General features: G+C 38.7%; 1 protein-coding gene across 1 annotated transcript in view; it reads left to right on the forward strand.

Annotated features, from left to right (window-relative positions):
* The window catches only part of Grd (Glycine receptor), a 247,959-nt gene that overhangs the window by 145,808 nt on the left and 75,762 nt on the right, over nucleotides 1-26,389 (forward strand). The window contains exons 2-3 of the mRNA XM_065222260.1: nucleotides 6,841-7,455; nucleotides 7,840-7,907. Coding sequence (XP_065078332.1) covers nucleotides 7,140-7,455; nucleotides 7,840-7,907 — 384 coding nt within the window. The 5' untranslated portion in view covers nucleotides 6,841-7,139. The remainder of the gene's footprint in view (nucleotides 1-6,840; nucleotides 7,456-7,839; nucleotides 7,908-26,389) is intronic.

Consider the following 26,389-nt stretch of genomic DNA (forward strand, 5'->3'; position numbering starts at 1 on the left):
GCCTGGTAAATTGTTTTATGAAAGCTTTTCTGTGTTCATGAGATTCAAATTTTGTCCAATAATGTATATTTCGTATCGGTTTCCAGTTTGATTTAATTTCTGTGAAGTCTATGCCAAATAAAGGTGCATTAGGGATTTGTGCACCCATCCAAATGACAATATTGCCGAACGCTCGGTCATCAGTTTGGTAATCGAGACAATTACCGAACGTGCTAAAACTGAGAAAGTGTCAAATTTTACCGGAAGATCGCTAATTTTTTATTTAAAAAAAATTTTGATGGAGCTCGCTAGTAGTGAAATATTGCAATGTGAATAAGAAAAGAAAAATTCAGCATTTGATTTGTTAGGATTACTTTTCATTGACTACATGCTATGAAATATGTACATGAAACAGCCCAAGCAACATTGCAAGTTTTATCGAGATTTTCAAGCATTATTCAAGTCGATATTATGATATATTTCTAACCTTAATAAAACCAGAATTGATACTTGGGATCAGGGATCCCAGATACTTTTGCAAAGTTTCTGTATGAATCTAATGTCTGTATTCACATCCAATGACAGTTACTGTAATTTTCTGGGTTGTTACGAGACATTTGGCCTAACATCAGCAATCCACTTCAATCCTTTGAATTAAAGGTTTAAAGTGAACTTTGTAATTAGGAACTTTCAACGTGAAATATCTCAACGGGTTTTGGGAACTATTTGAACATCGCTAAACCTATCTAGAAATTTTACGAAGTGTCTTAAACTTCCATATGAATCCCTAAATTATTATGAGATTACCTGACCATATTTTATGCTTTTGAAGATTTGTTCGGGTTCCTTGAATTTTTTTTTGGTTCTCTAGACATATATAAAGTTCTGAATTTCCTTGATTTCCAAAACATTTTCAGGATCTCCTAATTTTTTTTAAACTTCTTTGAAGAACCGCAAATAAAACTATGGTTGATTTGAACTGCTCTAAAATTACTATAAGCTTTCCTAAGGATCTTTTCAACGTGTTTGAAGAGCCTATGTGAGGTTCCTAAACTTTTCTCAAGTTCTGCCAAACTTCGCTGAGATATTCCTTAAGTTTTTCTGATATTACCTAAACTATAATAAACTTCCATAAGCTTCTTTAAAATTCGCTGAATTTATTTGAAGTCCATTGGCCCTATTTAAAATTCAGGACATCCCTAGAGTTTACTAAACTCCCCTGTAATGCACCAAAACATCCTTTAGGCGTTTTCTGAGTCTTTGTGAGATTTTCTTAACTTCAATAAAGAGTCTTGTGCATTTAAAAAAGCTCACTGATTTCCTCTGAAGAAAGAAACGTCAAATAATTCTATACACAATCCCCTCCCTTCTTAAAGCGTAACGTTATTAATGGATTTGACCCTGACTGCGACAGTGATATGTGTTATAATCAGGGGGTAAGTCACTCTGCCACATTGTGCTAACACCCACAGAAACACACATCGACACACTTCAAGCACCCTTCCGCCACATGACAAGCAATTTTTTAATCAATTCTGGCACCACTGCAAATAATGTTTACATTCGATTGTTATTATGTTTTGAAAAGAAAAAAGCGGTCGTACCGCCCTGCTTTGAAATAAAAACATTCTTGATCTGGATTGAAAATCTCCAATCCAAAGAAAAGAAATACTAAACCGGTTTGGATCCACGAAAGCAGCGGACCAAGACAAACGCAACGGAAAAGTTTCTGATTGTAAATCCTAGGTTATCATCAGCGGCATCCCAATCAAGGCCCCTACAATTAGTTGCAAATGCACCCTTTGCTTGATCTTTTTCTCGGGTCACACGTACTCATTCGTCTTCCTCCTGCAGCAAGAGGGCCAATGCCCGTGTCAAGAACTAATTTTCAGACAAGTTACTCTGAATGGTAGCCGCTGCTGATTAATATTCGATCTCTACAGTTGCGAAACGGTTATGGAACTCTACTACTGCTTCTGACGGAGCAAGTCAGTAGTATAGCTGGCGGTCCTTTTCATGTCTTACTCTGATATCCGGAGCTCCTGGCGGCGGTCATTTTAGCTCCAATAATCCTCCCGTCGGTTGTGCTTTTTCTTTAAACAAACAACAGCTAAGGAATCGCAGAGGGCCTGTCATTTTTAGCGTTATGTTATGGTTGAGGATATAGGGGAAAAGTTGGCTTCGGCAATACCTTAACCTTTTATCGTCAGGGGGGTAAATAACGTCCTTGAGAGCTCAATTTTGGCATGTGGATACATTGTGTTTCAGAGCAACTATTGGCCAAATTTGAGTGCTGTAGGACCTTGTTTACCCCCCTGACGATAATAGGTTAAGGTATTGCCAAAGCCGACATTTCCCCTAGTTGCCAGTAAATTATTTTTTTCGGTTGAAGTTTTGACAACTCCGTCAATACGATGAAGCACCCAGAAACACACATGAAACACAATACGCACAAACACAAGGTGGCAGAGTGACTTACCCCCTGGTTATAATTTTGTTTCAATTGTTGTAATGATTTTTTGCACACAGGGGCTCTGAAATAAGATTATATCAACATTTGTTATTAATAACAGAAGTTGATATAATAATGTTATAATTTAGCTATTCCATTCTGGTCGGGTGGATATTGAACCCACAGAGATGGGCACAACTAACCGAAAACTTAGCTTCGATATCCGATAATCCACTAATTTAAAACGCTAGCTTCGATAACCCCTAACGATCTATTAATTATAAAATTATCGGAAGCTAACGATAACCACTAAGCGATATCTATTTTCGCTGCAGCTGTAGATCCACCTCTATTTGGATGATATAATTTATTGTTAACGTACTAAAATTCTTCAATCATTTCGATGGTAAATCTGTCTCGTCAAATCTTTCGGTGGAAATAGCGTCAAGACATTTGTTGATCATTACATTTGCTTTTGAACTAGACAGCACAGAATCTCGACTTTGTTTACAATGTTTTTTTTTGTTTTTACAGTAAAGTAATTGTTCAAAGAAACGACTTGTAAACACCATTGAACTGCATATAGATTTACACTATTTTAAAATCTTATGACATGAATCTTTTTTTTTCCGAAAATGTTTTCAAGGTTTTAAAGCGTTCATCAAGATCAAATCATGGACTAAAAGACTATGATAAACCCAAAATTGTTACATGAGTATACTGCCGTTATACGCATAAGAGTCCCACGGTGCATAAGGGCAGTATAGTCCCCGTAATATACACACTTAATCTAGCTCGGTAAAATCTCCAACAGCCGATTACCTCGGCATTTGCCTTTGCTGATATCTCTGCAAAATATCTGTTTGTTAGCTGATATCTCAGCAAAATGTTATTTGTTAGCTGAGTCTCGGCAATTGTTTTACTGAATCTCAGCAAAATAAATTGCAGAATCACTCGGCTGTTGGATTCTCGGCGAAAAAAAATAAGTGTGTATGTCTTATATTATGTTCATATGTAAATCATTGGGATATAAAATTCACTGCATTTTTAAAAGCGATATCTTTGTTGGACTTGCAATGAAATTCAAAGGATTTAATTAATTTAAATAAAACCAGACAACATTTGCAATGGTGGTTTTGTGCTACTGAACTCCATTCGACAACAATTCTAGAAGGGCATTCAAAAAGCTCCTATCTGCTTTGATCGATTCTCTTCATCGACTATCTTTTTCGTCAATAACTCAGCTGCAAAAACATTCCCAGTTGTGTTTGATGTTTTGGACGCTCGATAAGAAATGTCAAAGTATGTGGTAAAAATAACACGAAATAAGTTTGCACAGCCATAGTTCTTTCTATCAAAAGAGAAAGTCGGTGAAGAGAGTCAATCAAAGCAGATAGAACTTTTTGAAGTTTTTATCTAGAATTCAGGTTCTGTCAGTTTGCTCTTAGCTGCCAACTGAAACACCTGTTTTTCGGTGCGAACCGACGATAGTCTTTTTATACAATAGCAACTATTATTTCGGTGGTTGTCTATTGACTGCAGCTCGTTCACTTGTGTTAGTTGCCGTTGGAAGCAAACAACTGTAGATGTTTGTTGAAATAAAGCTGACGATCGAATTGAAAAATTTTAACCGAAACCCACCACGGCTGAAATTAGCCATTTCGAGAAAGTGCTGGACACAGATCCCGTTTAAATCATCGCTACATACCGGATTGCGGAGCTGAAATCTATGTTCATAATTTTACATCGGATTAACCGCTTGTTACCTAACCGTGAGAAATTAATTTTCTATTATGCTGATATAAGGGCAGTCGAAGTACACATGTCACCTGAGGGAGCAACGTTCAATACGTGCAAGTGTACGATCTTCCACCAAGAGGTTTCTGACTGCAATCTAGCGTGGGTGCTGGGTAAATATGGTTATGTGAACCGTGTCGTACGGGAGAAATCCCCAACTCGCTGCTTTTCATCAATCAGAAGGGGAATATATACTATCAAGGGAACAAAAATGTGTGTTTCCTATGTAAAATGGATGGACATCGATTGAATTCCTGCTCCAGAAAGGCTTGGAAGTAGGCAGTACAACAATGAGAAGAAGAAAACAAACAACGGAACAAAGAACTGAGCAGTAGCAGTACGTACCCTGGTGTAGGGACCAGGCATACCAAAAGTACCGCCTCATGACAGTATTCCAACGGCTGTCGCTTTCTTTTCCCTACGACAGCCTTGAGATTGAGCTATAAGCGACAGCCCACAGTGAGGCTGTTATATGACATGCAACGTTGCCGTCTTGTGCAGTACACGACAGCTCGTTCTTAGTCACGTATTTTGTTCGTTCGGCTATGACAGCCTCGGATGGTCATTCTTAACGTTCCTCGTACATACAACAAGCAGTCCGTCGAACTGCCGATTCGTTGCTGCTGTCTTTGAAATTTTGTTTGTATGTCGTAAGACTGCTACTACACTACCACTACTACACGCCGGAGCTCGTTCGGTTGCTATCACGTTCGTGCTGCCCATTGCAAAATTTTCATCCGATATTTTTTTAAAAACGCGCGGTCTCCGGCGAAAAATATAAGCCTACCCGACACCAACCTGACTTCTACCAAACCCCAACCAACCCCAACTCGATGTTGGCCCGACATTGACCCGACATAAACACAAAATTGACCCGACATCGACCCGGCATTTGCCCGACGTCGACCATAAATTGACCTTACATTGATCCGACATCGGGCTGACATATCTGTTCGGGATCATTATTCTGGGTTTCTTCCATACTCCACTGCCGTATATCAATTGTATATAATGTCTCGTGACAGCCTTTTCGTGACAGCCACTTGGGTAAGCTGAGTGAAGTCGTCGGTTTGTGAAGGCTGTTATGACGACAGAAACATTGAGAACCTGGTCATAAAGAAATGTATAAATACAGCCCATTCGGTTCACTACGTTCCAAGCACGATGATTTTAGCAATGCGGGTATAGATGCGACTGTTCTAATACAGCTTTCATTCGTTCGTGCGTGTGCTGTTGCCAATACACTTCGAATTCAGAGCTGAACGTACGGTAGCAAGCGGCAGTAAAGCACACAAAGCAACAGTCAATTCAGGTATAAACCAACTGTCGCGAGGAGGCTGTACTATTTGGAAGCCTGGTAGGGACTGGAGGTACATCGTCAATAGACTACAACAATATAGACTCAACAGGATCAGTTGAGGTGCTGGAAGAGGTGGTGCAAATGGACGTGACGTCCCCGGAGGCCAAGAAAATAAGTGAAAAGAAAGCAACCGATGCTCATAAACAGCAGCCGCCTGTTTTCAAGCATCCGAATGACGAATGGCAACAGCAAACAGCTAATATAGTTACTAGAACACTTGAAATGTAACAACAAATAACAATCAACGGAATAAAAACATGGTTTTAATACTTGACTTTGAAAGATAGAAGTCTATTATTTATTCCTTAAAATAAAAATTGTATGAGAAATCAGTTTCGATTGAAACAGGGAATAAGGATGTCAATTACTTTAAAAGTTTACAAATGTTAAGGCGTTACAGAAAAAATTGCAGCTAAATCTATTGCCTGAATGTCAGATTTTCCGCAACGTATCAAATTCGTATGAATTGTGCGCAGATCTTTAGTAGGTACTAGCCAATAGAAGCAGAATTCTACTGTGGTAAAAGTACTTTGGTGTTTGGTCGATTATTATCGCTTCTTGAATATCAATTTATCGCAGCTAACTACTTCGATAACGGATTTGAATATAAGCGAAAACGATAATCGTCAACAAAGGATCAACAGGATCAAAGGACTTTCTTTCCTTCCGAAGGAAGTCACGAGATTTTTAAAATCAAAAAATCCAAACGATTTCGGTGGATATTGAACCCAGACTCACTGGAGTACGTGTGATTTTAATGTGACTTCTTTACATGTTATGCTACAAATTCCGAAAGTTTCCGAAAGGACGATGGAATAGTTCACTGGTAATTTGAAGGAGAATTTAAAAGATTACTGGTAATAAATTTCATTTTGAAATAGACAATTCCAGACCATTAGTGTTACCAACAGTTTAGCTGGAATCTAAAGAATTATATATTTCTATGTTTGTATCATTTAGAAAAAGTTGAACTTTTACGATGAATTTAAGTTATTTTAACAAAAAATATTAAATTTGCGAATAAATTATTTATTTTGCATTACCGTCATGATGGCTGATTTGCACTATCTGTACAAAACAACGTGCAATGACTGCTTTAAATATTAAAAAAAATGCATAAATGCAGTTTTTTTTCAGGTCAATTCAAATGACTGGTTTGTTTAACAAAATTGCGATAAGCTTAAGCCAAATCCAAAACCTGTTCTCAACAGAAACGCAACTAAAAACCATCTTCTTTCTCCCTTCTTAACAGACCACTATTGGATGAAGATAAATTCGCCTCATCAGCATCGTCTCTATCTCGGCGGTGTGCAAAGTGGTGACCCACCGACCCTGAGAGCATCCTCAACTACTACATCTGCAGCGTCCTGGCCGTCTCGTAACCGTAACACAAAAACCACCAGAAACCACTAACCAGAAAGAAACGAAGGAATCACCATACACCACTATCCGAAAGCGTCCGTTCTGGAACCGCTGCTAGTCAAGTGATTCTCGTCGTGACATTCCGTGTAGTTCCGCGCAGTAAAAACGACGACCTAGGCGAAACCAAGTATGGCACCATCGACGACAGCAGCTTCACCGTTGCTACGATGGTGGCCCTGTGGCGGCAGCATCGGCAGCACCACGACGACGGGCTTAATGAAAGCAAATTTATTCATTGCCATCAACCGAATCATCTTCAGTTCCTTCAGCAGTGCCGTGTTCGGGATCGGAACGTCGTTCTTCTGGGCTGCTCACACTGGCTCGCCGGGACCCGTCGTCGACGCTGCCATCCGGCTGACGCAACGTAACAATCACGGAAACATTTCCGAATTATTGGATAATTTATTGCGGGGCTACGATAATAGCATACGACCGGACTTTGGCGGTAAGTGCGGCGGGATGGCAGGGGAGGAAAATACTTTTTCTGGTTTGCTTTTTTGCAAGTCAATCGAAAATGATTACCGAAAGATTACGGCGGGTAGTAAAGGGGCGATAACGTTTGTGCTTTAAGGGCGGTCTGTGCGAATGTAATTACCCGTATCAATCGCTCGGTTTGTCATGAAAACAAACCGTCAGCTTCAGCTAGGGTTCTGTGAAAACTAGAAATCTAGAACATGGGTACCTATATCAACTGCAGGTGGTAAGAGGATAGCCAACTAACAAAACACCTGTCCGTATCAACTCCGAGTTTCTTTGATAAAAAGTAAAATTACATTCCAAGTAAATTTTCTCTGCATTCATTCTCATCTTTCTTTTCTTTCCAAATCAGGGCCACCCGCTGTCATTGAAGTCGACATCATGGTACGAAGCATGGGACCGATTTCGGAAGTGGACATGGTAAGTAACAGAACCTCAGTATTACTTTCTTTGTTGTTTAACAAGTACTTGAAAGTATTCAATATGCTATTCGGAGTAAACGGTGGAACCATCACCACCACCACCACCACCACCAGAACAGGATCATAATTCACACAAAATAACCTTCGACCGGTTCACGCAAACCATCATTATTGTGTTGCAAAGCAAAAGGCGGAAAAACTTTTCCCGCCAAACTTTTTTCTCTTTCAGCAAGTTTTTCACATTTCATCTCGGCTGAAGCACCCCATATTTATTACTCAGCTCTTGACTCCTACTCAATATGAGCTACTGACGATTGATTCAACCTGCTGTCTATCAGGCGCTCTTTGCCCTGCTGTTGGGTATGAAAACGAGAAGGAGGGACGAAAACCACATTAAAGAATCGAGATTCCATCACTTCCCAGCTTCCATCAAAGCCAGCATCTACTCCACTCGGAAGCGGCAAACCACAATAGACCGCATGCAGCACCCAGTTTTCCAGTTTGTTGTAGTTACTACACCGAAACGATTGCGGTTTTACTGTTGTTGCTGTTGTTTTTTTTTATCAAAACGAAACAACACGATTCGGAGGAAATGTCAGAACGGAAAGGTGAAGGAAAACTTTATTATTATATTTCACTGATCCACCATGGAGCACAGGCTTTATTTGATCTCACTCCAATTTGGCAGACAGCAGTGTTGTTCGCATCAACGACTTGACGATAGTTTGAAGTTCTAGAGAAATTAGTATGGCTCAACAATAAGTTTCTGTCTACTTATTTCTGAAGGTGACCCCAGACAACCAGAATTTGACATAACAACCACCGCTGAAAGACAAGTTAATACGAAGAACGAGTAACTTCTGACGAGCAAACTGGCATGGATCGGAATGTAAAAGTAATTTTGGTAATTTTGACTTGTAAAACTTTTGTCTACGCCTGTTGCCGCGATAGTGCTGTCTCAAATATGATCTTACAAAATATACATCAAAAGTTTTCGGAAACGTGCAAATCAGCTATTTCAAAATTGTTATGTTTTTAACTCGTATACCAAATAACAGTGTTCTCGTGGTCCAGCTCACTTAAAAAACATGACAAATTAATAAATTGTTCAATTTAAGCAATGTGATCACTTGTTGAGTCATTTTATATATTTGTTTGATTACAAAATTAAACAACAATCATGTACTTTAACTATTTGTTTGTATACTCCGTTTCATAGTAATAGAACCACTGAAAAAATGTAAATATGTATTTGATAGTGTATCTGTTTACTTCATTCATTAGCACATGATGACCATGTGAGAGAGCTAACGTACACCTCAATACATTTGTATTTATAACCATGGTTTGTGAATATAAAAAAAGATAAATGTGTGAAATTTGTTGTTTCACAACTATGTATAAAACCATTCGCTTTAGTTGCAGTCCAGTTTTCTTTCATCAATAATCGTGTTGTGACGCGATTGTGTAAGCTCTAAAATGCCGCGTGAAACGTATTTGTCGAATCAAGAAAAAGGAAAGATTTTGGCTTATCGTGAAAGTGATACTAGTATTCGTGAAAATGCGCGCCGTTCAAGATTACATAACGTTATCAGCATTTTTTAAAGAAATTCTGAAGGATATGGTGGACATAACAAAAGAGAACCTAAGAAAAAGCTATCTGAAAGGACGCAACGCAGAATAATTCAAGCTGCAAGCAACTCACTAGAGCTTGAAGTAGGATTGGAGTAGGGTATGTAAAGGGTGATACGGTCAAAATTTGGTCAATATCAACTTGACGTATTTCTTTCAATTTTGCATTTAAAAAACCTGAACACCCCTCATTTTGAAGGTGTGTGTGTGTAGAATGTTGCTCCTATTTTGATTTTGGAATTCACTCTTCAGTTGTCAAAATGCCGTCCAAGCAAGAAGAGCAGCGTATCAAAATTTTGCTCGCGCATCGCGAAAATCCGAGCTACTCGCACGCAAAGTTGGCAAAATCGCTAAAAGTTGCCAAATCAACCGTTACAAATGTAATTAAAGTGTTTGGGGAACGTTTGTCGACAGCCAGGAAGTCTGGATCGGGGGGAAATCGAAAACCGGAAGCCGCTGAGACGACAAAGAGAGTTGCCGGTAGTTTCAAGCGAAACCCTAACCTCTCTCTCCGAGATGCCGCAAATAAGCTGGGTGTATCGTCTACAACCGTGCATCGAGCCAAAAAACGAGCCGGACTATCGACTTACAAGAAGGTAGTGACTCCAAATCGCGATGATAAACAAAATACGACGGCCAAAGCGCGATCCCGGAGGCTGTACACGACGATGCTGACGAAGTTTGACTGCGTGGTAATGGACGACGAAACCTACGTCAAAGCCGACTACAAGCAGCTTCCGGGACAGGAGTTTTATACGGCAAAAGGAAGGGGAAAGGTAGCAGATGTTTTCAAGAACATGAAACTGTCAAAGTTCGCAAAGAAATATCTGGTTTGGCAAGCCATCTGTACCTGTGGCTTGAAAAGCAGCATTTTCATAGCTTCCGGGACTGTCAACCAAGAAATTTACGTGAAAGAGTGTTTGAATAAACGTCTGCTGCCTTTCCTGAAGAAACACGGTTGTTCCGTACTGTTTTGGCCGGATTTGGCATCTTGCCATTACGGTAAAAAGGCCATCGAGTGGTACGCCGCCAACAACGTGCAGGTGGTTCCCAAGGACAAGAACCCTCCCAACACGCCAGAGCTCCGCCCAATTGAGAAATACTGGGCTATTGTCAAGCGAAACCTAAAGAAGACCAAAAAAACTGCTAAGGGCGAGCAGCAGTTCAAGGCAAACTGGCTTTCTGCGGCGAAGAAGGTGGACAAGGTGGCTGTACAAAATCTGATGGCAGGGGTCAAGCGTAAGGCCCGGCAATTCGGATTTGGAAAAGCGGAAGCCTAACTGAATATTTTTCCTGAATTTTATACTAATTGAACTTGAAAAAGAAATTTAATTTGATTTTTTAAAAAAACACGCGTTTTCCCTTGACCAAATTTTGACCGTATCACCCTTTAGCTGTGTTAATTCACAATCAAATATTTTTTTAATTTAGTTTATTCCTTCAGGTGATCTTCTCTGATGGGAAGGAATTTAATTTGGATGGGCCAGATGGTATTTCTTCTTACTGGAGGGATTTACGAAAAGAACACCGTTATTTTTTCACACGCAACTTAGATGGTGATAGTTTGATGGTTTGGGGAGCATTTTGTCAGAGTGGAATGGTGAACATTGCTTTCCTTGAACACGAATGAACAGTCAGAAGTACCAGCGTTGCCAGATATACCGATATATCGGTATTTATACCGAATTCTGAACTAGATACCGATATACAGATAAGGTTCCTCAGAATACAGATTTTTGAGGTGTTATACCGATTTATTCCGATTTTTTTTTTAAATAATCAAATGATTATTGCCTGCCCGCGATAATAATTTCGGAGAAAATTATTGTGTATGACTTGTATCTTTTTGAATGTCTCAAATTTTTTGAGTCTTTAAAATTAAAAAAAAAAATCATCTTCAAAAATGTTGTACATACTCTTTCGATTAATGTTTCAATTTCCTCACCGGAGCTTCAGGGATGCTTCTAGATTTTGATTGCAGATCCACTGCGGAAACTTCATAAAAGTCCAGACTTTTGTGTAAGTTTTGATAAATTAAAGAATGTTAAAATTCTAAAACCCAGTCCAGCGAACACCAGTGAACTTAAGGAAACATAATAAATATTTTGGATACTTCACAAGTCCAAAGAACTTCTGGAAAATTTAATGGTTTTCAGAACAGTTCCAATAGTTTCACGAGAATTAAGAGAACTTTAGGAAGCTCCGAGAACATCGAGACAATCAGATCAGATCAATAAATTTCAAGAAAATCGTAAATTTTAAAGGAGTTTTGAGAAACTCAAGCAATTTTCGAAAACTTCAGCAATGTTCCGAGGGGCTCATGCAAATTTAAGAAATGTAAGGGAACTTACACGAACATTAGCACATTGTGAGAACATTTTATGGGAAGTTCCGTGCTTATTAATGGAAGTGTCGATCACTTTTAAAAAATAGAAAAATCGGGAAGATCAGAGAACTTCAATGCTGATGTTACAATAAATTCAAGACAATTGTGAGAGCGCTTAAGAAATTTCGTAATCTTCAAGAAAGTCTAGAGATATTCCGGTAGTCTTATTATAATCAGGGAAGTTCCAAGTATTTCAAAGAGGATCAGAGTACTCCAAAACATTCCGAGGAAATATGGAATATTCCTAAGTATGTACATTTCAGGAATGTTCCAAAAACTTCAGGGGCATTGCGGGGTCTTCAGGGATGTTTTATGACCATTTGGAAAATTTTCTGGATCATTAGAACCTCTCCCAAGAGCTCTTTCTTCCAGAATTATGCCTTTGTTTCTTTCGACTGTTTCGTAAGCGCTCTGGCTTCCGCCTTTCTCCAGAATGTTTTTCCAATCTACCTTAGGAAGTTTCTGCCAGCGTCTCCAGGAAGTTTCTTCCGTCTTCTTCTGGAAGTTCAACTGAACTTCTCCCAAAAATTTCATTCGTCTAGTTCTGGAATTTTGTCCAGTTGGTTTTTTAACTTCTTAAGGAAGGTTTTTCCGAGTTTCTCCTGGCTTCCCCTGGAAATGGCTACTTCTGGAATTTATTTCCGATTTCCAAAACTTTTCTGTCTTCCTTTGAATGTGAAATCCGATTTTTTTCTGAATGTTTCTTTAAATTTTCGCCAGAAGTTTCTCAATTTATGTATTGGAAGTTCCGCAGATGTTTTTCCGACTTATCTCAGAACTTTCCTCAAATTTCCTCCAGGAGAGCTTCGTTCTTCTTTTTCTGGATGTTATTTTCAGCTTCCTCCAGAAGCTACTTCAAGCATTCCCCGGAGTTTTCTTCCGGAATTTTCCAATCATAGTCCAAAAGTTAAAATTTTCGCTTTCAAAAACGGCAAAAATATAAAATTAATTAAAATAGAAAATACCGATTAATACCGATTTTTTTAAACTTGTGATACCGATAAGCTTTAACACATTCTGGCAACGCTGAGGAGTACACCCAGCTTCTTCAAAACTATTTGCTACCATTCTTACAACAAAACCATCAAGTTGCCAGGACATTCCTACAAGATAACGCTTCAGTTCACAAAAGCCGAGCGACCGTGACGTGGTTCAATAACCATGGCATTCAGATTATGGAATGGCCAGCTTGTTCTTCAGATCAGAATCCAATCAAAAATATATGGGGATTGATTGTACGAAAAGTATACGCAGACAACAAGCAGTACGAAAATGTTCAAGAGCTCAAACAGGTAGTCCTATCAGCGTGGAACGGAATGCAAGAAATTACGTGCCGCATCTTGGTTGAAAACATGCCGAATAGGTTGTTGAGAACAAGGGAGGACCTACGCACTATTAAAATGCTATAATTCATGTTAAATCGATGTTTATTTTACAGAGAAAAATAAACTTTTATCTGGCTATCTAGTTATGAAACACAGATTAATTTTTGTTTCATTTATTACGCACCTTACCAGAACAATTTGAGGTATGAACATACTCCAATAAATACAGGTAGTAATTACCTATCTTCTTATGCACTTCACTTTGAACAAACTCTTCTACATCTCAGGAATCTCATAAAAAAGACTGGCTCTATAGTTATGAAACAGAGTGTTTTAATTCTGCGTGATTTACATAGTTGAAACTGCTAATTTCATATAACAGACTTACGTGGTATTTTTTATACGATAGATAAGGAGATGAACGCATAGAGTTGATAGTTCCGTTAAAGTACGGTAGTGTCAACATTGTACATAGAGAGTAGAAAGCGAGCAAGGACAACTTTGAGGAAGGTTTTGTTCGAATGATCAAACCAATTTGTACACTCCTCAAAGTTGTCCTTGCTCACTTTCTACTCTCTATGTACAATTTTCACACTGCCGTACTTTAACGGAACTATAAACTCTATGCTTTCATCTCCTCATCTATCGTATAAACTTTAGGCTGTTATTTGAAATTAGCATCTTCAACTAAACAATTACACACAATTTTTACAGAACATATGACTGACTACCAACGAAGGATGTGAATAGGCCTACGGCTATAAATACACATTATAAGATAATAATGAATAACTACTGCTCACAACTAGACTCACTATTCATTACTAAGTAATAATAGGAATATTTAATCAATGTCACCAAGCTCTCAATTTGTGTTCATAATTTCACAGCCAAATAAAAATCAACCCGTAGACGATCCTTTCTCTTAACATATAAATTGTTGTAAAATAACAGAGCAGTGATTATTCTTGCTTTAGCAGCCGAACCTGAGGATGCACTGCTCATGCATTAGTTAGTTTCGTACTCTCTGGAACTCCATATGACAACCGCAGATATGGCAGAATAATTTATGTTTAATTATCATTTACATTTTATTCTATCAGTGAGTTCACATTACAAAGAGAATTTACAAGTTGAATACCTACGTGATTATTTTTGGATTAATTTTAAAAATGTTTATCATTTGAGCAGAATAATTTTCTCCTGCAAACTCTCGGATTCTTTTTGAGCATCTTGAGCTCTCGGAATCGAGAGCTTCTTTCATACGACGATCCTTGTCTACATGGAAAGCGAATGCGATTTTTCGAACTCGCTGAATAAGTTCATTCAAAATTTGTAAGTTTTCCAACCCGCCTGCATGAGTAACACAATCATAGATTTGACGTCGCGCTACGACTGAAACGTAATGTGGGCGGAAGCGGAACGGAAACGGCAAGTTTGACAATTGTCACAAATGACATCAAGATGCCTAACCGCACTCGATTTGATTCTAACTAGTTTTCAATCCAACAAGTAGGCTTACTCAGATAGGGCTTTTCCGCTACCACTGCCGTTCCGCTGTCATTGCGCTTGGGCCTTGATTCTTCCCTCATGTTTTCAAATAGATATTCTGCATTTACCGAAAAACCTTTCTCTGCATTGGCGTTGCCATGCAAAAAGCAGCAAATCGTTTTCACAACCGAAAATAGTTCTGAATACGCCGACCAATAACCTGTGCCAAAAAACGTCCAGTCGTTCCTTTTTGCGATCATATTGATCAAATGTGTATTTGCCTGTGCAATATTGTGTGTTGTGAATGGCTGTTCAGTCTCGACAAAATCAAAATACTGCTATTTAATTTTTGTCCAACGTTTCGGTCCGTTTGGGACCTTCTTCAGGGACTCTAAAATTGTTTATTAACATTTTAGTTGTTTGAAAATGTGTTTTAATAATTTTTACAAAATTTGTTATTTTTACCAATTTTTACAGTTTTCTCGTCTAGTGTGGTTCTGTGGAACCTGAAGATGTCCCGAGGTCAGAGTTTCTGTTTTTGTTTTTAAAATGTGTTTATATGGTTAGCATTTGGTATCCACTCACGCTGAATTTTATCGTGTACTTACTCCCGCTCAAACACAAACGGTACGAATTCATTTATCCGTCGAAAACCCTTTCCAATTTCTACGCTCTGGAATTCAGTACACGGCACTAGAATGATCACCATTGCTTTTCTACCCAGTCCGTTGTGTTTGTGTGATCATTCCTCAGCTGATCAATACGTGTATGTGTGTGTTATAAACTTGCTTGTACCCACACTAGACGAGAAAACTGTAAAAATTGGTAAAAATAACATATTTTGTAAAAATTATTAAAACACATTTTCAAACAACTAAAATGTTAATAAACAATTTTAGAGTCCCTGAAGAAGGTCCCAAACGGACCGAAACGTTGGACAAAAATTAAATAGCAGTATTTTGATTTTGTCGAGACTGAACAGCCATTCACAACACACATCAATTCCCAGTCGAACCGTTCCATACATGTGCAATATTGTTCAGATGATTAAAATTAATGAACCTTTCCATAATGCCTCTAATAGTACGTTCAGACTACAGAGTTATAACATGTTATTGCGCTATCTTGATGTTGGTTTCTGTGTTGCAATTATTTGATAACCGTTATAACATGTTATAACTCTCCAGTCTGTACAGCGTTTAATAGTACGTTCAGACTACAGAGTTATAACATGTTATAGCGCTATCTTGATGGTGGTTTCTTTGTTGCAATTATTTAGCAACCGTTATAACATGTTATAACTCTCCAGTCAGGACAGTGTTTAACTATTTGAGACATCGCGTTACACAAAAAAGGCACCATAGGGTTGTCCGTCTGAAATTCGCATAAAAATGGCTCAACAAATTTGAAGAAAGCTAGCTTTATACCACGTTCAGACTACAGAGTTATAAAATCAGTTGCAACACAGTAACCACCATCAAGATAGTGCAATAATCAGTGGCGTTTCCTTAGCCTTAATCGACCTGTGCACCAACTCTCAAAACATTAACATTGGACGTAAATCATAGAACGTAAACAAACATTTCATGTAAAATTAAGTGTTCTCAAACCAAAACATCAGCTAGTCGACGAAGAGAACGTCGTTTCATTCAACTGATTCTTATGTCAAAACGCCCGCTTCCATGTGTCGGTCTCAAGGAACCGAAATTTACATAACTTTTTGGTAGTGTGTAGATATCGAGTAAACTAGAAGATTAAGTTTATTTTTCAACCGATTCGAGTATGAATATGGCATTAAATCTGGTTGGTGCACAGGTAAAAAGTTTGGTTACGGGACGCCACTGGCTATAACATGTTATAAATCTATAGTCTGAACGTACTATTAGAAATCAGCAGCGAGTCATTCAAACAGTTTTTAACACTTGGTAGGAAGCTGACGTTGGTTCGATTTTGTCTTTCTGGACGCCTTGAATAAATTTTCGTATTTGCGGCGTAATTTTGATTGACCTCTGAACAGCAGCACTATCCAACCATCGGTGACCGCAAAACTTTAACGGGAATATAGTAGATCCAAAATACATCGTGATAAACGCTCATCTTGCTAGTACATCTTTGAAGATATTGTAGATACCACGCAAATATTTGACAACATCCCAACTGATCCGCGTAGTGAGAAAACTCTGAACTTATGTCCATCAACCAAAAGTTCTTGATTTACTAAACAACTTTACCCCAGACAGAAACCTTCTATATGGCCAGGATCCCAAGATATAGCATATTCAGAAAATTCACTTGCACCTAGCGCCGCGTAGTGAGAAAAATAGTAAGTAAGCCAGTTTTGGGCCCAAGAGGTTCCGTAATTTGCCCTATATTAATTTTCAATATTTTTTCATTCTTTACCAAATTTATGTCCATGCAAGAACATAGATTTTGGCATATACCGTGCCGATTCAAATTTCGGACACTTAAACTCGAATTTCGGACACATTTAAAAGTTGATTATCTCGGTCGAATATGATCCACATGTCTTGTAAATTTTAATTTTTTTTGACTAGTGCCCTCCACGATCATCTAACATTATTACTTTGTTTCTAACTGGATGTAATATTTAATTAAAAATGAAAGTGTCCGAAATTTGAATCGTCCGAAATTTGAATCGGAACGGTATCTACGCAAATAATCGTGTAGTTCTATCGAGAGTCATTCAGAGACGATAGTTTATGTTTAACTGCAGAAGGATATAAATCGTCCTCTAATCTATGAGAGCTCTTCGAAATCGCCGTGAAGTCATGGATTCCTTTGCAACATATCGAATGAGATCTTTCCTTTATTGTTCTCTTAAAATTCATTCCATTATTATATGACACATTATATGCTGGGTATGGGACGGTCCAACCAGGGCACCCGATTGAAGCGATTTTGATGGGGAGAGAGGAATTGCCAACTTCCTGTCGTTAACACGTGAATTGAAGGCGGGCTCTTCTTCCCCACTCATTGGGACAACCCCTGGTGCGATGGCTTGTACATTACCGGGTTATAGGATTTTATTGTTGGAAGGAGATTCTCTTTGATCCCGGGGACTAAGCGTAAGTGTCTCCGCTTACAGGTCCGCCCTCCGTTTTTGGCCCTGTATACAATGGTAAATTGAATACAATCAGGTGTTGATCAAGTCGACAGTCCACTATCTAATGGTTGTGCCTGCAACAATGAGTGGTTTCCTTTACATACATACATATCTACGCAAATAAAACCATGAACATTTATTCCAAATTTTAGTACGGACCTAGGGGTCAAAACTGGTGTACTAGTGTATGATGCATGATAGTGGTCTACCACCCATTGTAGCACGGAAACTAAGTCCGATAGCAGTGGGCTCTCTTCTCTGTTTGTCTTGATCAAGCTTAATAACCTCTGATTGTACGCATCTACGGGACAGTAAAGTATCTCCTTCCAACAACAAGATCGCACAATTGTTCAAAACGACGAGCCCCCAAACAGGAAGATGTCCCAATGAATGGGGAGAAGAGTACACCCTTTACCCTCAAAATGTTATCACCAGGGAGTTGGCATTCCCACTCTCCCCGTCCAAATCGCTTCAATCGGGTGCCCTGATGGTTCCTCCCAATCCCAGCATTGTTTTATATATTACTCATTTTAGCTAAAGCAACCTCTTCTTGTATCTTACCAATTCAAAAAATGATCATATCATCTAATTATTTCATAATTAAAAAAAAAAGTAGGAGGGTCTGTGCCTAGGGACACGAACGGAAGCTTGATGTAGGACCGCTAGTGGACGGAACAAATGTGAACATTTAGTTCTTTTAATTGATCAATCATCAATTATCTTAACTGTTTCCGTTTTTTATTTGTAAGCGTATCAAATTTGTAGTATTTATTTCAAAGAGAAAGTTGATGAAGAGAATCCAAGGGACTGTCAACTTGAGTATTTTCGATTCATCTACCCGACTTTAAAAGGTGTATTTTGATTTTTTTGTTATTTATGAATTTTTAAGTTTTGTGCATTTTGGGATTAAAGTGTATTCAATTCACCCCTCACAGGATTTCCTTCCGAATTATATGAATGGGGCGGGGCGGAAAGTATCGTTTGTGCAGAATATGTAAAAAAGGAGGGACTTCGAGAGATTGAACTCGTGAGAGCTAATTTTCTCACAAATTTGATTTTATTGGCTTTCTGGTGACTGAATATACACCCAAAGCCAATTATTCCCACTTCTCTCAAATTCTAAATGGATTTTTAACACTTGCTGCCAGCGTGTTCTGGAAAATGGTCGGACGATGATTAATCTCACCAATACATTCAGGCCTACAATTCTACACCTTCTATAGACAGGTTGAGCCTTGATAGCTAGCTGCTTGCGGGAACTGATGACCTTGACCAAAGTCCAAATAATACTCTTTAACAAATTTTTGGTGGCCCTGAAAAGGACCGTTTTGCAGTGATGGTTGAGTAATTCTGAGCTGGGTGTTCAACACGGATGAGGCTGTCGAGCTGTATGTCGTTTGGAGCCAGGGTGACACGCTTGGCATAGATGACCGACCCGCAGCGACTCACGAAGAGCTACTGATTCCGATCCATAGCATAGCGGTGCAGCTTCTTCCTCCTTTGGTGGTTGCTTATGTGGGCTCTGCAGCTCGCTGCTTGCAGGCAGCCCTTCGTTGTTACTGGAGAACAACTTTCAACACCACACGCCGAAAGCACTGCTACTGCTGCTACTAATTTCGACGGCCGAACACCACCACACAGTCAGTGGTGTGGTCGTTGGGAGCGTGTGGTTCTGAGTATGGCGATGAGTGCGCAAAATATTACGCAATTCCATCCTCCCTATTCGCACGCGCCCGAGGATCGGAGGTGTATGCCACTTCGACTTGTTTCGTCTACTTACTACTCTCTGACGACTGTGCTGGGGAAGCAGCATATGCATGTAGGTAATTGGTGGATTTGTTGGTTAATTCAACGCTTTTGGACAATGCTGGACATTTACCAGTTTTTAAATAGTTTCTTGTATGATTCTGTAAAGGTGAATAGTTTCTTGTAGAAAATCAACATTCGGAAGCATTGTTATCGATGCGTAGCCATATTTCTGATCGATTGGTGATGAAATTATTAAAATTTGACCAGGGGCAGCTGAGTTATTAACATTCAAAATCTTTCTTAATTTGTTACATGTTCCATTTTCGGTTTTCACACCCATACCCCCATATAGAAATCAAAGACATAGTCCTCCGTCAAAAAACTTTGTTTTAGCTTAAATGAGTATTTGCAGAGCTCACCTCGATGAACCCATACGGTACATAGATAATATGGCTAGTCAGGGGGTTAATATGCTAAAATTCTATGAAAATTGAAAAATTCATGCAAATATAAGAATCTTGAATATTTCACAGGGTTCAATATCTTGATTTCTTTTCCATAAATGGGATCGTGGAAATTTAACAACGTGGAGTCCAACAATCTCTTACTATCCAAAATTCGACCTAAAGACCCATTCAGCTCAATTGCGTTTTGTCGTAATTTTCATGATGCTAATAAACTCAACAAAATTTCTTATATTCTAGGACATGGAAAACTTTAGAGATTTGGGACAACAAAATGTTAATTAAATTCTGTAACACAGAAAACGTAGAAATTGTAATTCATAACCTTTTTATCTAGATTCTTGAACTTTGAAAAACAAAAATTCAATGTTTAGAAAATGTATTTTGTTCTTGAGTAAGGAGGAAAACTTTCCCCACCAACCCCACTCAACATGCTTGGCATACACAGTTCTACACACCAACTGCTCATTTGTTAATAACTTTTCACTCAGTTGTTGAAATTTAGTTTTCTTTAAAGTAATTGATAGATTAGGATCATAGTTTACTGTAGACATGCAAAGAGTAGGTAAATCTTATCATTTGAATCAACACCAATGAATTTAAGGCTTTAAGCCAGAGATGTGCAGCGAGCATTTCTCACTTCATTTTTGCAACGCAAAATCAAATACAGTTTATTACTATAATTAAAATCTCTTTTTTTTTGCATACCTATTAAAAGCTTAAACTCTATCGGTTTCAAACAGAACTATGTTTCGTCAACTCTGTGCAAAGTTATTAGCAAATGAGCAGTTTGTGAGCGAAACTGTGTATGCCAAGCATGCCACCCAACTCCTCTGGCATCATCCATGAATAAAATTTGAATGGAGTGAATTGCACGGAAAAGCTCCTTTGAAGCATGCTATTGATCGTGTTTCATCCATGTAACATATAAATATGTGCATACCAAAACTATTCATATTTATTATGTGCTTCAGATCAGCGTAAAAATCACTCTTGTCTATCCAGGAAAAATTTAGGAGGAGCTAATAATGATCTAACCCCTTATGAAAAATAATTTTCATAAAAATTGACATCAGCAACTTCAAGAGAATCTGTGATGAATTTCAAGGCACAACTCGAAAGGAATGGTTAGCGAAATCCTAAGGTAACACCGGAAGAATTCCAGTGAAACGAAGGAGTGCTTGAAGAAAAAAAAAACAGATAAAGGAAATCTTAACCACAGCAAATCCTGTCCATGATAAGACATTCTTCGTCACATCCCAAAGTAATAACCTTATTCATATATGCATAGAGAGGGTGAGAGCATAATACGAAAGTGAAATGAACCATGCTCAAAGTCAAAGATGAGTGGTGCTGTTAAACGTTTTCAAACATTTTTTATCCATCTCCTCCGCACGTTTAACCACGAGAAAACAGCTCCTATTATTGTGCTTAAGACAATTTTATCTTCCTCTCACTCGATAGCACATTCATAGAAGCGTGAGTACGGGATAGCAAGAAGGTGGATCATCGTATTTGCAAAGCACATAGCCCGAAAGATGCTTACTTGCTTGCTTAGCAAGATTCCTCCCGGTGTGCAGGCCAGGAATATCTTCCGTCGTCGTCGTCACAGTATTTTGCAACAAAAGACGCATGTAGTTGGAAAAATGTGGTGTGAATGCGAAAAATGTCTTCCTCCAGCCAAGCAAGCAGCAGACGGCAGCCTTTGTTGAAGAGAGGTGAAAAACCAAAAAAAAAAAAACAATTGCGTCAGACAAGGATGGGGTCTGTGTATTCGTCGTCAGCGCGTTCAAACGACAGGAAACAATGACGGGCGCCGTTCGAGTGAAACTGTGGGCGAAAACCTGCGGGGAGCTTGGTGTGAACTGTTCAAAGTTAAAGGAGACATGTAATAAAAGACAGGTGGCTTGCACCCTTCTCCCTTGTCAAACGGGTTCGAAGTCTGAGCCTGTTGTTGAAGCGACCGAACCCAAGTCAAGTGTCGGCCGATCGGTCGGCGATGACGGTCGGGAACAATAGCAGGATGAAAGGGATTCGATTGAAGGTGGATTTAGGATCACAATGCTGAGTAGGCTGGAAGGTGGGGCGAATGGAGTAAAAGAAAACTTTCGTAACGTAAGAAAATCAATCCCTGTTTGATTGATATGGTGGGGAGAATACATTCTGCGACGAAACATCAGCAATCAAAAACTTCTCGTTGTTTACATGAACATCAAACAAACTTTATTTTCGTGTCACGAAGTTGGAAAACGAGAAGGACAAATAACATCCGGGATGATGAGAGGTGCGTGGGTAGACGAGTATTGCAAATCAGTGGCATAGTACGCTTGATAAACTCTTTGATAACACAATAACTTAATTTCTAATCTACTGACCCAATTCCTTTTACTTAACAGAGCCACATAGGGGAAATGGCTCTAGTGTTGGACTATTGATCAAAAGATCGGGCTCATGGATACAAATCTTCTGTTATTTAAATTTTTTTTAACCATGCGTCATCTAGACACTACAAATGAATATTTTCGGTTGCTCCATTGTCGTAAAATGCTTTCTAAAGTAATTTGTGTATGGGTACAATATTAAGGACACTTAGGCCGACATTTGCGACATACCCTGCGCTTTAATGAGAGAGCGTATAGGGTGTCGTTGTGTCAAATAGGTCGTGACACATTGCGAGTATGCGAAAGTGATTGCAGTTTTATTCAAAGGTGCCTGAGCAAATTTCAAGTACTTTCGATGATTACCCGTAGTTGCAATGGGTACACGACGTTAGGCATACGGACGTTAGGCATACGGACGTTAGGCATACGGACGATAGGCATAATGGACGATAGGCATAATTGACGTTAGGCATAATGGGCGTTAGGCATAGTGGACGTTATTTATAATCTACCCGATGAATTCCAGACGGACGATAATGGGGACCGTCTATTGATTGCTGACATCGGTGACAATAATGAAAGAGCCTTAAAACTTGTGACGTCTTGGACAGGCAAAGTAATGGGTTGCAGATGGTACGTTTGCCACTGTTCCTTGTTTGTTTTGGCCATTCGTCACTGTTCATGGAAGTATCGCTCCCTCACATTAGCAGACGGTTCCGCTAATTTTCATTCAAAACAGAATCATCGTATCGAAAAGTATGGGAGTGAATCCTGGAAGCAGCAGGTATGTTTTTTTTTTTTGTTATTGAATGAAAACCCACATAATTCACCATTCTTCATTTCATGAGCTGTTCTTTGGCATCATCTTTTATTCAATCTCAGCTGTTGTATTGTTATTGAATGAAAAATCACAGAATTCACCATTCTTTATTTCATGAGCTGTTCTTTGAGGAAAACCTTTTCTTCTTTGACAATTGCAATATGTCTTTAAGAATATTTTACAACAAATGAGTGATTTTTTTATTTCTAGATGCGATTGAATTCAAGATATAGTTCAAAACTATGCTGAGTTTTTATTGCCAGATTAACCACTATCGCTACTAGTCTTGGATCTTAGTAAATATCTAGGTACGTCACTTACGATATGATAAATAATGGATTCCAAACTGTGGTTATTAAATAAACTATGTTTGTATAACTTGTATCATCTTTTATTCAACGCTTAGCCTAATTTAAGCATTGTTTACCATGCTCGAAACAGGTTTTTAGAGTTGAACAGCAGCAAGGTATTATATGCCTAACGTCCATTATGCCTAACATATATTATGCCTAAAGACTTTATGCCTAACGTCCATTATGCCTAACGTCCGTATGCCTAACGTTCATATGCCTAACGTATTTATGCCTAATGGGGTACACTCAGTTGCAATACCCAAGTAGCAATTCTAATTTTGTGAGGATTATTTAAAATTGTAAAATGTTCTGAAACCTTCATAAAGCTTACAATGCTGGTTGGGTAGTGAAGTTAACGATAGGATAAAGTCAAAACATTGAGAAATGAGGGGGATAGAAGGAAAGGGGTGTAAATGACTTTGATCGATTCTATTCATCGACTTTCTCTTTCGTTAATAATTCAACTGCAAACACATTCTGGATGCTAGATAAGAACCTCCTTTATCAAACTATGTGGCAGAAATAGCGCAAAATCTGTTTATAAAGCTGTGGCTATCAAAAGAGAAAGTCGATGAAGAGAATCGATCAAAGCCACTTACACCCCTTTTCTTCTAACCCCCTCAAATATAACGCATCACTTCCCAACCGATGAACCATTCTGATGACCTATGAGTACTCAAGTAACCATATAGCCGCAAAATAGCTTTGTAAATACAGTCAGGAATCCTTATTGCCGGGGTAACGGGGGCGTGAATAACGAACCGCGATTAAGGATACCCACATCTTATGGGATTTTCACTAATTAGGGCTGTGGTAGATTATCTCATTTGTTTCAAAATATAAAACTATACTGTTTAGACCAACAAGCTTGTGTCATCCGATTCAGGTTCAATTGGGAACAACGTCGCTAGAGGTGCTTCACTTTCATATTACTTATGACGTGCGCCTATTATATGGAATTTGGGTTCAACATACACACATAGCTTTTTCAACCGACTTGGCTGTGCAAATCTCGGCAAAAATAAGTTTCACTGAGATCTCTGCAAAAGTGACATTTTGATTGCTGAGTCTCGGATAATGCTAAGCTGAATCTCAGCAAACAAATGAAATGTTTGCTGAGATCTCAGTAAAACTTTCTTTGCCGAGATTTGCACAGCCGAGCTTGGTAGAAAAAAAACTAAGTGTATAGAATATCTCTTGATCCTGGCCATGTAGAAAGTTGATGTCTTCAGCAAAATTGTGCAAGTGACCAAGTCCCTTCGGATGGTGGCCATATTAGTTTAGAACTCTCACACTACGCGACGCTATTGTGCACATAAACTTCCTGTCTAAGCTGATTCTCGGGACCCTGGTCATATAGAAGGTTACTGTCTTCAGCAAAATTGTTCAGATCAGCACGATCATGCGGGTGGTGTTAATATTAGGTCAGAACTCTATCACTACGTGGCGCTAGTGTGCATGCGAACTTCCTTAATATGCTATGTTTCGAAAGCCTGCCCATATAGGATGTTTCTGTGCAATGTGAATATTTCCGGCGCAGAGAGCCGTTTAGAAGCTGGATATCGATGCAAGACGTCATTTTGGAATCCAATATGGCGGCCATCTGTTTTAGAAATACTGTCAAATACCCTACAATACTAAAAAAATGTCAAATACCTCCAATATGTGAATTTCTGGAACGGAGACTACGTGTAGAGGTTGAAAATCAATGTTGGACGCTATTTTTAAATCCAATATGACAACCATCGGTTTTAGAAAACTGTCATTTACCCAACAATATAAATACCTGTCGAAACGAGGACGACGTGTAAAGGTCAAAATTCGAGCCATTTTAGAATTTTTGACAAGCAATTTTTCCCATACAATTTCCCATACTGAATTTTAAATTCTCCCGCAAATCCAGATCATAACCAAATTCGTTGAAATTTTGCAGTTTTTGGAGACCTCAATACACATCTAAAGACCAGTGGAAAGTTGGGAGTTGTGATCCACTATGCAAACATGACCCACCCTAGTTTTCATGGATCCACTCTTAATTATGGGTAGCTACAAAGCATTGGATGAGTGCATACAGTTTACATAAATTCACACAAAATTGTGCGTGGCTTCCATATACGTGTGCAGGCTTCTTAATGAGGGATGGCAAGCCAACCAATAAAGGGGCGTTTCATATTCTAGGCGGTATTGGTGAATTCAGTTATGGGGATCGTAGATTTTGAGCAAGATAGTATATGGAAAAAGTGGATGCTGAACCCATATTGTAGGGAATTTGACAGAATTTCTAAAACTGAATGTCCAACATCGATTTTCAACCTTTACAAGTCGTCCCCGTTTTCGAAATACCCATATTGTGGCGTATTTGAAAGTTTTGTCAAAAAACCGAAGGATTTAAAAATGGCTGCAGACATCGAATTTTGCCATCTACAGTCATCCTCGTTCCGGAAATGCTCACACACTAAGATTATTTTACCGAACTCTTTGAAATTTTACCGAAATCTTAACAGCTGAAAGTTCGGTAAACAGTTCGGTGATTTTTCAATAGATTTCCTGTAATTTTTCAACGAATATCTGTAAAAAATCACAGAAAATCTGTGAAAAATCACCGAGCTGTTTAACGAACGTTCAGCTGTTGAGATTTCGGTAAAATTTCACAGATTTCGGTAAAATAATCTTAGTGTGCATATTGTTGGATATTTGACAGTTTTTATAAAACCGACGGCCGCCATCTTGGATTTCAAAATGGCGGCGGACATCG

The sequence above is a fragment of the Ochlerotatus camptorhynchus genome, unplaced genomic scaffold, assembly GCF_037179485.1.
Source record: "Ochlerotatus camptorhynchus isolate MF236.1 unplaced genomic scaffold, CSIRO-AGI_Acam_v1.1 ptg000162l, whole genome shotgun sequence".
NCBI classification, from domain to species: domain Eukaryota; kingdom Metazoa; phylum Arthropoda; class Insecta; order Diptera; family Culicidae; genus Ochlerotatus; species Ochlerotatus camptorhynchus.